Source organism: Olea europaea, unplaced genomic scaffold, assembly GCF_002742605.1.
Source record: "Olea europaea var. sylvestris unplaced genomic scaffold, O_europaea_v1 scaffold2812, whole genome shotgun sequence".
Classification (NCBI taxonomy): Eukaryota; Viridiplantae; Streptophyta; class Magnoliopsida; order Lamiales; family Oleaceae; genus Olea; species Olea europaea.
In genome coordinates this window covers 24782-37764 of record NW_019246615.1, presented here as the reverse complement: position 1 = coordinate 37764, position 12983 = coordinate 24782, and the positions used below count along the sequence as shown (strand labels likewise).

At 37.5% G+C, this 12983-nt stretch overlaps 1 protein-coding gene across 1 annotated transcript in view; it reads right to left on the bottom strand.

Annotated features, from left to right (window-relative positions):
* Positions 1-4108: 4108 nt before the first annotated feature.
* LOC111384020 (lysM domain-containing GPI-anchored protein 2-like) overlaps positions 4109-12983 on the bottom strand; it is a 26281-nt gene continuing 17406 nt past the window's right edge. The window contains exons 4-6 of the mRNA XM_023008231.1: positions 4963-5083; positions 4659-4840; positions 4109-4470 (exon numbers count right to left, since the gene is read on the bottom strand). Coding sequence (XP_022863999.1) covers positions 4358-4470; positions 4659-4840; positions 4963-5083 — 416 coding nt within the window. The 3' untranslated portion in view covers positions 4109-4357. The remainder of the gene's footprint in view (positions 4471-4658; positions 4841-4962; positions 5084-12983) is intronic.

Genomic DNA, 12983 nt, shown 5'->3' with positions numbered 1-12983 from the left:
GACCAGCTGGCTCCACCCATTCGGCAGAACCTGGGTTGGCGACAGCATAAATTTCCTAAGCACCGCCCTAAAGAAGGGGTGCAGAGGAAGACGCATACCTGCTTTGAACAGGTATTCACTCACGGCCACGCAACCGGGCCTCGGATAGCAGGCCCGCTCGTTCGGTTCGGGGACTAACATCTCTATGTTATGAGGCACACTGTACCTCTCCCTAAGCTCCCCCAACCTCTTCCCCGTCATGTTTGAGGGCACTCTAGAAGCCCCCCACTCCTGGGTATAATCCACGTCCTCCTCGGCCATGGCATACCTATCCACCTCGGAAGTCCCCCCATGACCTACCCCATGGTCTAAAGACGCTACTGTGACAAGTTCCCTACCCGAAGTGGACTCCATTGTTTGAAGACAAAGAATAACGACGGTTTTTTATGCAAACAATACCTAAAAGAGTTCAACACAAATGGAGACCGGTCGGAATCTAATCGTAGACAACCTCGACGCCGGAAAATGGGAAATTTGAGAGAATTTGAGAATGCAAAGTGTTCAAAATTTCTGGAAAGTGGGATTTTCTCGCCTTTTATAAAGGTCCAAGATGAACCCCACCCGTCAGATCAAATCTCAGTCAATCCGAGCCCTCCATTTCAGATCCGATCCGAGGCGTTGAATTCAAACAGTTTTTGAAATCCTACGCCTCCTATCTATGCGTACCTTACACGCACCTCTTCAGCGCGTCTGCTTCTAGAAACGCCAGCTGCTCTCATAATTGCATTTTTAATTCGTCGGCGCCAGCACCTTGGAAGTCGTAACGGTTCAGCTACCTTTCCTCGAAAACAAGCACAAAACATCAAATCATTGGCACAGAGACCAAAGCACAATAATTACCATTAAACACCTCGGCTTCTTCAGACGCATTCAGCATTCAAGCCACGCAGGTTCGGTTTCCCAACCACCTCGGCTTCTTCAGACGCATTCAGCACTCAAGCCACGCACAACCACCTCGGCTTCTTCAGACGCATTCAGCACTCAAGCCTCGCAGGTTCGGTTTCCCAACCACCTCGGCTTCTTCAGACGCTTTCAGCACTCAAGCCACGCAGGTTCGGTTTCCCAACCACCTCGGCTTCTTCAGATGCATTCAGCCTTCAAGTCTCGCAGGTTCGGTTTCTCAACCACCTCGACTTCCTCATATGCCATTCGGCATTCAAATCGGTTCAAAAAATTCAAAAATTCTTTCAACTTTTACTCCGTTAAAGTCCACGCATTACATTAATGATCATACTTGGACTTGGGGGACTATTGTTGCATGTTGTTACACCTGTCCTATCCACCTGGGCCAGTGGGCCACTCATCCTGACCCACGTGGCATTCCTGCCGAGGTGGCCCACATTTCCGAGGTGGGTTACATCCGAACTGCTTCTAACCGAGGCTCCGTGGCCCGAGGCTACGTGTCTTAGCGTGTTGGACATTCGCCCACGCGAGCGCGGGTGGGATCGGCATCTGTTGGCGCACTTTTTGGGGTCAACAGCAACCATGTTTTATATTCTAAGGAAATTAGGCTCCCTCCTCTAAAAATGAACAAATTAGATTAATAAACTTAAACAAATTAAAAACCTCTAATGAGCGTAATAATTATGCCTAAAATCTCCTAAAACGAGCCAATTACAAAGAGAAATCCTATCTACTGTCCGTTCTAATCCATTGGACTTTAAAACTCGAATCTAGTCTTAAATCTCTGGTTTGAGCCCATTGATGAACTGCATTTCCATAATGGCGTCGGATTTGTCTACTGACAGTGCTCATTTGCAGATATCCTCTCATTGTTCCTTTTGTCGTAAGGTTAGGTATCTCTTTTTCGAGGTCCTTCTTTACATCAATCGGAATTGGTCCACTAATTAAACCTTCAATTCCTCCCAATTATGCATCTTTTTCCAACGCAGTGCCATTGATACCAAGGCATAGGCATATTTCTGTCGTCTCTAATTGTTCTGCTTTCGTTATCTGATTCACAATGAAATATCATACCACCTTAAAAAGCCATCCCTCCGGGTTTTTTTTCCGCTTCAAACACTGGTATCTCCAACCTCTGGTACCGACATTTCGGACGCTACTGCGTTACGATCGCTTCCTATGTTTCCTTGCTCTCTTCTTCCACCCCTGGGGTTACCACAAAATTTATGCTGAATCCAGATGGGTGAGTCTCTTACAGTCCTTTTATTTTCAAATCTTTCCTGTACTTCCCAACAAGTCATGATTTATTTGAATTCTTCAATCACCGTGGTCATGTTATTCTCTATATTCTGCACACTATGAAATTATGATGTAATGGAATAGCAAGTCCGGTCTAAAATTCTTCCATACATCCTACAAGATCTTGGTGGTAGTTCTCATTTCTCCCTTCCCGTTTCCCACTCTATTTGTTAAGAGTAACCTTCCATTAATACCAATTTGATAAACTTCTATTCTAAGTTCATCTCCAACCCTGCACCAAATTTTGTACCAAACTAAAATTCATCTCCAACCATTATTTCAAAAATTACACCAATGAATAGTGTTTAATCATTTTTTTCTCTTTTTTTATTCTTTATAATTTACTATTTGAAATATTATTTATTTAATTATTTCACAAATACATAAATTACTAATAAATGATTACGTTAAATTACGGAAAAGATTAAATTCATTAATAAATATAAAAAACATAGAATAATTAATAAAAATACTACAACAACGAAAATATGAAATTATGCCATCAAAAAATGGTACAATGCATTTCGAATTTGGATAGACGATATTACGAAGTCGCTAAATTTTTGCAATTTAATTCTCAGAATTCATATGTTCATCCCACAAATGATCGATTAATGCATTTCGAAGTGCAATGTGAGTTTCTTTATCCTTAATTTGTCTATGACGAGCAAGAAATTCCTGAAAATGTCGATTTTCGTCTTCAACCAACTCAACTTCTGGACTTGACACTTCCGTCCATTCTTGAACTATGCACTTTTTTATGTATCTTTTTTTTTTAAAAATAAAATTAGATTATCGTATGTACGTCGCTATTTAATATATTTTGTATTAACTTTAATAAATAATCGTGTTTGATATATTTTAAATTATTTTCGTCTTTTAATTAATTTATTAATTATTATATCTTACGTTTAAAATTTATTTTAAATACAAATAATATTAATATTAATATTAATAAAAAAAATAATTTATTGTATTAAAAATATATAGCACAATTGACATAAATACCCTCAACAAATTTATTTGGAAAATGTTAAATAAGGACAAAATGGGCATTTTACACTTTGCACCATTTTTCACCAAAATGGTGCAAAGTTTGGTGTTGGGTTGGAGCAACTCTGCACCAAAAAATGGTGCAATGGTTGGAGACAAGAGGATTGGGATGGGAAAATCAACTGTATTTTTGTAAATTGCATTGAAAATGTTCAATGACAGATGATTTGTAAGGATTAACAAGCTTTGATGAAGAGTGGTGGTGTTTATATAATTTTTTTAAATTTGAATTTTGTGACATTTTCAATAAAAAGTGACATTGCACGTTGTGCTACTTTTTTATTAAAATGTCGCACACTATCTAAGTCTAATTGAGCAATACATCTTTGACTAAATTTTTAATTTTTTTACAAGAATTTCTTTAAAATGTTAATTTCTATCATTTTTTAGTGCAAATGTCAATTTTTTTTATTTAATAAAAGTGACATTGAGTGTTTGTCACTTTTTTTTTAAAATATTATCAATTTTTTTGAATTTGTGTCACTTTTTGAGTGTTTGTCTTCTTTTTTTTTTTGTTATTAATATGTGCAACTTTTTTTAATTTGTGTCACTTTTTCGAATTCTTCACATTTTTTTGTTTAAAATTTCTGTCACTTTTTTTTTTCACCTTAATTTCTATAACTTATTTTAGTGACAAACAACAATTTTTAATAAAACTAACATTGTGTGTCATTTTTTAATTAAAAAGTGACTTATCTATTAAAAGTGATATTGCGTCACTTTTTTTTTTTTAAAAGGTGACAGCTTTCTCTTGAGAGAGTGCGTAGAACAGCGTTACTGTGAGGCGACATATTTATAACTCACACTGATTAGGCAGTGCAGCGGCGCAAGTGCAATAGATTTTTAATATTGAAGAGGCCCTAAGACTGGCCAAACAATGTGTTTCTTGATGAAAGAACATATCCACAAATCCCAATACAGAAGACAAAAATGAAGCTGAAAAGAGGCATAGTTGTCACAGACAAATCAGCTCCCAGAGAAAAATTGAAGTTTCCATATCTGTGACTGTCTTGTTCAAGAACGGGAATAGCCTAAATACAAATCACAATCATCTACTGTCCTCTTACATTAAGAAAATAGCAACTCGTTTAAGAAAAGGAAGGCATATCAACATGACGTGGATGGATATGAGTAGGAAGTTCCACCTTGAACCTTGCAAGCCGATGGATGACGAAGCTGTAACCAATGGTACAATTTTTGGATTAGTACCTCACTAGAACTTGGAAGTAAAATATCACCGTTATATTAATTTCAGCTAACCAGCAAAAATAAAAAAAATTACTTCAAAGATCATATTTATACTTGGAAGGAAAAAAAAAAACCGCCTATGTCATGAAAAGCTCAAAGATAGTACAGATACCCACCTGGGCAAGTAGACTGCAAGTCAAGGGTTGTGAGAATGTTTTGGAGGTTGTAACCAGCATATGCACATGTCCTGCGATTACAACCTGAGAATGAGGTGTTTCCAAGATAAAAATTTTCTTGACCTTCACATTGGACAGGACGACATGATGAATTAATCAGGGATGACGATTCACATTGTAATCTGAGGAATAAGCCAAGAGACGGAAGCAAAGGAAAGGACAAAGTAAGAGAAAATCAGGTTCATGAGATAGGCAGCTGCAACAGGATTAGAAACAGAAACAGTTCTATCTCATATACACTTACATCCAATTGTTTGCAGCTTCACAATTGCACCTTACGCAATTATTGGCAGTGAAGACATATGTGCCATTGGGGACAAGTAGAGGATAGTCCTGAGAAGTATTTCTTACCTCTGACGAACAAGCTGTTGGAAAGACAGAAATCAATATAGTCAGCCATTGGAAAATGTAACTTGATGTCATCAAAATGGAAGTGTAAAAGCAAAAACAAAGAAGACAAGTGCCTTTGAGACATCAATGGTATGGATGTTTTCCAGGATTCAAAATGAAACGTGTAAAATTAAAGAGACAAATTGAGACATCTATGAGATGGATGTTTTCAGGATTCAAAAGCATGAATTACCATGTAGCCTTACATGACAAGGGTCTTGTGATGATCACTTACATTGAAGCAGCAGATGAAGCTTTTTACACTATTTAACTGGTGTGTTACCATCCAGTGTCGAACATTGTTGTAGCCTCTTTAATATTGAAAAGTGTATTTATATTTAGTTGGTTCAGTACAAAATATCTTATGAAAACAGAAAATATTCCAAACCTAATTAGTTTCATATACCTAAATAAGCATTTTCCTGACAAAAATAACTGTATCGATGTACTCTTTCTGGTGAAATAGAAGCTTCTGATTCATCATCAAAAGCTTAGAGGGTGTTTGACACCCAATTTGATGGAAAAATGAATTTTAGAATAGTAGATTAATGGAAAATGTGTAGGTGAAAAATAAGGAATTTTTTTTTGATTTGCGTGTAATATTATTATAATGAAGAATGTGTGGTTGAAAAGAAGAGAGAGAAAAATGTATTTTGAGAAATATGGAAATCAAACGGCACATTAATTTTGAATTCCAATACAAGATAATCAGTAGAAGAATCATTATACTAGACTCTAAAGTCCAGAGTTGTATGATCACCAAGGATTAAAAGACAAACAGTGTGGCTACCACCAATAAGGCAGAATTATTTCTAAGTCAACTGAATGATACCACATAATTTACTAGCTAATTCTTGTTGCATATTTGTATATATTTTTCAAGGTACCCAATTAATGGCCATTTGCATTGTCTCTGTATATCTGTAAACCCCAGAATGAATGAAAGACAACCCCCTTTCCGAGTTCTCCTATAATTAGCACTTCGCAGCCACCAACTTATAGTCAATTGGAAAGCCAGCTACCTTCACAGTTTTCCTTTTCTACATACACTATGATCCCATTTTTATTATAAGTTGTATCATTAAAAGTTGCAACTTCCAAAAGTTAGCAGCACTTCAATATATATTTTTTTCCTTTTTCCTTTTCCATTCTATTTAAACCAAGGTCCTAGAAAAGTAAAAGGGCAACCCATTTGCACAAGTTTTATAGGTAAGGTCCTTCTCTGCGACTTTTCATTAATTATATTGTGGTAGATCCCCGATACGATTCACTTACGCAAGAAGAGGAAAGAATAAAGTGGGGGCAGCACATTAGCGTGTATTATTAGATGACTATTATTTACTTATAGCAAATTAGCTAGTTTCCTTGTACATTTAGCTAGTTTCCTTGTATATTTTGTATCCAAAAATAACTTGTAATATTCTATAAAAGCAAAGGAATATAGACGAGAAAGTCATTCCGCAAAATATTGTCATGGCATCAGAGCCCTAACCTTTGCTCAAAGCATGTGCTTGTGGTGGGTATTACGATTTTCCTCGAGGCGCTCAGTTCTTGACGTCAATGTTGGGTTTTGATACCCAATAACTCCCCAGGCTATGATGTAAAACCGATTTTAATTATCAGTCGGCTTGGATCAAATGGCTGAACGAAATGTCAACGCCACTATTAGAACGGCCCAACCCCAAATTGTATGGACCACTAGAAGTGACCTAATTTAATAGTGTCACTCGTGGCCCGTTTCACCTTTACTGAGAGGGCTTTATGTTGTTACCCATTTTGGAACCCATTGGCTTGAGTGTTGGGCCTTTGGACCGTGACTTTAACCTATACCTAACTTACCATATTTGGACTCCTTACTTAGGCTATATGCATGCTTTTTCTCACTGCCTCCATACAACCCATAAGAAAAAAAGAGAACCGCAGCCTCTGCTCTTTCTTCCCGTTTTCTCTGTGATTCTATTCGGTTGCTTTTCACCTGTGATACCTTGTGGTCATTTTCTGTGTGGAATAGTACATCTTGGTGAGCTCTTTGTGGGCAAGTAAAGCAACCGTGAAAAGAAGAAACCGTTTGGGTCGATTGGGTTTGAGTTCGATTGTGGTGTTGACATTGGTGGTTACACTGAGCCCGGAAACATCTTGGAATTGCTGGGATTTCACTCCTGCAACTCGTATCAGAGCATTGTGGTGAAAATTCGGCCAAAAACCGACTAGAAAATCGACAAAAAAAGAAAAATCAGACTGCCCAGTTTCTTGCACAAAAATCGAACTTGAAAACGTGATTTCCCGTCAATCTAGAAGTCTATTGGTGAAACGGAGACTAGGGTTGAGATGTGCAGGTCGAGGCGGTGTTGGGTGTGCGGCGCATGATCCCCGTGGCGGCGCGACGGTGGCGCGTGAGGGTGTGTGGCGGCGATTCTGGAGAAGTTGTCTTCAGGCAGTTTGTTCCGCTCATTATTTCTAACATTTTTCGTATTGAAAGTTTTCTATTTTAGGCTACGTAGAAAAAGTTGGATGATTTTGCCCTTGGTGGATCAACAGTCGAAATTGCCACATATTTACTGAATTACTTTAGGCCAAAATTGTGGCCCTAAAGCAGTAAATTCGCATCTCTCGTAATTTACAGACTTAGACAAGTCCGCTTGGTAAATTGGCTGAAACTTTACATTATCGCACTGGCAGATCATCGTGTGGGGTGATCAACAGGATTGGGGGTTGTCATTGCTTGTGCTAGAAATTAGGATTGCTTGCTCTTAATTTTTTGTGTTTGAGTAATTATTTTTGGATAAATTAGCGTATTGTGCTTTGTGTTAAAATTGCCATGAAATTTCGTTTGGTTGGATATATTTCTATTTTGTTGCATCGTAAATTCCGTTGTGTTGTTACTTTCGTTAGAATACCCTTACCCGTTCGAACATTCCCTTTATCTAAGACCGCGAGTCTTGCGAAACACTGGGAATCTAAACGGTGTATATTGCGGCCGTAGGATTACTTTGTGTGATCTATTTGCCCATTTGATTGCTTCGTTTTTCCCAAAATGTCTTCGCATTTTGAAGTTAGTATTTTCAATGGAAAAGGTGATTTTTCAATCTGGCAACAAAAAATGAAGGTATTTTGGTCCAACAAAAGGTTTCAAAAGTTGTTGAAGGCAATTTTCTAGCTAATTTTTCAAAAGAACTAAAAGAAAAAGCTGATGAGCTTGCTTATATCTCAATCATTTTATACCTATCTGACGCTATTTTGAGAAAAGTAGGAAAATTGAAAACCACAAAATATCTTTGGAAAAAGTTGGAAGATATATATTTGCTTAAATCCACTCCCAATAAACTTTATTTTCTTGAGCGTTTCTTCAGTTTTAAAATGGATCCTTCAAAAGATCTTGATGACAATTTGGACGTTTTCAATAAACTTGTCCAAGATATTGTTAACTGTGAAGAAACTGTGTCTGAAACCTACAAGGCTATAATCTTGCTTAATTCTATGCTTGACACCTATAAGGAAGTTAAGAACACAATTAAGTACGGTAGGGACACTTTAATGCCTGAAATTGTCATAGATTCACTTAGGAGTAAGGAGATGGAAATTAAGGCTGAAAATGAAGATAAGAGAAGTGGTGAGTTACACATGATAAGGAGTAGAATGAAATTTAAGCAAATAAATTTGGGTAGAGCTCAAAATAGTGGTGATTCGAGTAGTGACTCGAGTGATGAAGGTAGTAAAAAGAAGAGCATGAAATGGGACAAGTCTAGTGGTAAACAGTGTCACAGTTGTGGTAAGTCTGGACACTTTATTAAGGATTGTCCCAAGAAGAATGATAAACAGAAGGGTTATGCGAGAGGTGAAACGAATGTATTTGAGGGGTCGAGTTATGACCCCAGTGAGATTTATTAAATGTAAATCTAGTCACTGCATATGCATCTGTGTGTGATCCTTTTTTTGTATGTGTGTGATTGTTTAAATTTTGTTGCATGATTATCTGCTACATCTCAATGTGTTTGATATGTGCATTTATATGAATTTGAGACATTAGGATTACTGGTGTGATTGCTTGCATGCATAGTGGGCCAGGATGCATTAGTTGTGTGTTGTGTGTCTTTTGGTAAGGTGGAGTATAGATGCCTAGGGATACTTGGTGGTTTGTACCGGGGATGTGAAGTGTGACATTTGGATCACGAGTGAAGATCTGATCAAGTGTCTAGAATCCTTTATCTAAAAAGAGACCCTGATCAGGTGGAGTATGAGAGAGACACTTCTATCACTTCTGTTAGGTGGAGACCCATTATCTACATAGGCTGGGAGAAGTGATGTGGAGATAGAGGATTATCCCGTGGACTTAGGATCTATTGTGACTTGCCAATTAGATATGAGTTGAGTAATCTATTTAGTGAGCATGGTGGGCGATGAGAGGAAATATGTGTTCTCGAGGTGAGAGTAATAGGAATGGGATAGGATAAGTGTAGTGAGATCTTTCATGGGGTCATTTATGTATGTGTTTCATACATGTTTGACTGTGTGCTGATTAACTTAGTGTTAATCGGTGGTTTTGTGTGAACGTGAATTTGAAAAGATCTGTGTGAAGTATCTTATATAATATCTTTATCGCATGATTAGTTGTTCACTGTAAGAACTTGTTTCTACTTGGGTGTTCTTAACCTTATCCCTGGTGAGTATATGGAGTAGGTATGATATGTGTTTTAAGTTGAAAACACGAGGCAAGGTCTGTGAGCCCAATTTTATTGGATTACCTTAATTTTGTAAGTATAAACTGTGTGTTTTGATTGCTTGCAAGTTATTAAGCATTAAGCTGGAAATTGTTGGATTTTAATACACAATAACTCCCCGGGCTATGATGTAAAATCAGTTTTAATTATTAGTCGGCTTGGACTAAATGACTGAACGAAATGTCAACGCCACTATTAGAACGACCCAACCCCAAATTGTATGGACCACTAGAAGTGACCTAATTTAATAATGTTGCTCGCGGCCTGTTTCACCTTTACTTGGAGGGCTTTATGTTGTTACCCATTTTGGAGCCCATTGACTTGAGTGTTGGGCTTTTGGGCCGTGACTTTAACCTATACCTAAATTACTATATTTGAATTCCTTACTTGGGCTATATACATGCTTCTTCTCACTGCCTCCATACAAACCGTAAGAAAAAAAGAGAGAACCGCAGCCTCTGCTCTTTCTCCTCATTTTCTCTGTGATTCTATTCGGTTGCTCTTCACCTGTGATACCTTGTGGTCATTTCCTGTGTGAAATAGTACATCTTGGTGAACTCTTTCTAGGCAAGTAAAGCAACCGTGAAGGGAAGAAACCGTTTAGGTCAATTGGGTTTGAGTTCGATTGTGGTGTTGACATTGGTGGTTAAACTAAGCCCGAAAACATCTTGGAATTGCTGGGATTTCACCCCTACAGTCAACATAGTTGACATCACTCAATTCATCATAGTCGGCATCACTGTGGTCGTCCCTTGCATTTTCGACAGTTGATTGTTGGTTTATAGTCGGTGTCCTCGGTTTAATCAGAGTTGGCATCATCTACGATGGGTTCTCTTGCGTTTTGGACGTCGTCTCTTCAAGTATTGCAGAGTTCTTGTGTGTTCTTTAATCTTCTGGTGAGTCTAGCGGTGGGTCTTGGTCGGAGAAATTTTCCCTTCTTCTAGTCATATGTGATTTCGGCGTCGTCTCTATGATGTTTGACGTCATCTCCATGATTTTAGTGTTTTGAAAGTCGGACTGGACCGGACCAGCCGGTTCAACCGGGAAACCAACAAACAGGTACAAAATCCGGTCCAGTTGACGCCTTAAACCCTTTTGGTTTTAAAACCGGTAGAAAACCGTACTGTTACCGTGTTTAACCATTAACCACTTACTCGTAACCGGTTTACGTAGTTTTTTCGGCTTTCAATTGTATAATTTTAAACTATGAACTTTACAACTTTCAACCTAAAATCTGACAGGCCTAGAAAGTGCACAAATCACAATGCTTATGTTGGCCCGTCCATTTATAGGCACCATTTCAAGATACCGATGTGGGATCAATAACAATTCCTTTGGCTATATTTTCTGTGTGTTAGACTATTATATGTGCATTTATAGTAGATTTCGATACTGTGTTACTGTGTATTTATATTTTATAGTTAATTATTTCATTAACTTAATTAATCATTTTTTTACTTTTCCATAATTATTAAAAAATTTAAACTTCTTCTCAGGCCTAACATTAATTACAAGTAACATACTATAATCTAATCTTATTTAGTCTTTAAAAATATTTATTTTTCTTTACCTTTTCACTATCTGGTTCGACCCCGGTTCAACCCTTTGACCCTCAACCCTTTTTCTTTTCCAGGTCGATGATCGGGTCGATTTTTAAAATATTGGTGATTATTACAGCCAATCGTTCCTAGTGTTATCTCGTATTGGAGTGGGCTTTGTATTGGGCCAATTGGTGTTTAGTTTTAAATTGTATTGAACCATTTGGGCCTTAATCATTTTTGGGCTTCCTGTATTTGATTGGTGATTCTGTTGGGCTTAGGATATTTGAGCCAAATTTAGTTTAGGCAACTTGGTTTTTGTTTTGTTTTGGTTGATTAAATTAATATGTGGTTATTTAATCATGTCTATTGAGAAGGGTAATTTCGTCTGCATCCGCTTTACTGGAAAAAATTATTCTTCATGGGTATTTCATTTGCAGCTATTGATCGAAGAAAAAGGTGATCTGTGTGAAAATATCGATGGAAGCCTCCCGCCTCTTGATCAAGAAAAGGATAAAGAAAATTATCTTGCCTAGAAAATCAAAGATTTTTGAATTATGGCATAAATCATTGGATCTATTGATGATTAGATTGTTCTTAATCTTTGACCTTACAAATCAGCTCATGGTATGTAGGAATATTTGAAGAAAGTCTACACTCAAAGTAATAATGCTCTACGGCTTCAATTGGAGTTTGGATTGGCGCAATTTTCTCAGGACTCTTGCACCATTGAAAAATTTTATTCTGGTTTTTCTAATCTCTGGACTGAGTATATAGTTATCATCTATGCTTTGATTTCACCTAATGGGTTGAAGGCAGTACAAGCGGTACATGAAGTTACCAAGCGAGATCAATTTCTTATGAAATTGAGAACTGAATTTAAACCTATCCGATCTAGTCTTATGAATTGTGAATCTCCTCCGTTGTCAGATAATTGTTTGGGTGAATTATTGAGAGAGGAACGACGACTTATCATTCGTGCCTCTTTGGAACAACAGAATCAAGTAACATCGGTCCCTATTGCTCATGTGGCTTAAGAAAAATTCAAGTCTCGAGATATGTTTGGTGTGCAGTGTTATAGCTATAAGGGGTTTGGTCACATGGCTCTTCAGTGTCCTAGAAAAGCTTGAAATTATTGCAAGAAGTCTAGCCATGTTACTAAGGAATGCCCCACTCATCCTCCACGCAAACTTGGAATAAATTATGTTGTTGTTGTCACTTTAGCCTCTAGTTCTGCTCAACCACTAGTACCCATTCAAGTTCCAGCCTCTCCCAACTCTCCCCAAACTTCCATAACTCCTTAGACGATTTAACAAATGGTTATCTCTGCTTTGTTTGCTTTAGGCATCTCAAGTAATCTGTCATCTACTCATTCTTCTTGGTTATTAGATTCAAGTGCCTCTAATCATATGACTCACAATCCTCTGTTGCTTAGTAACCTTAAACCATATACAGGACCTTTCAATACAAACACTGTCAATGGTAACACTCTTCATATCTCCACCGTGGGGGATATCTCACCAGATTTGTCTAACGTTTTAGTCTCTCTGTATTTATCAACTAATCTTCTATCTATCAAATAACCTGTTGATAATAATTGTACCGTCTCTGTTTCTTCT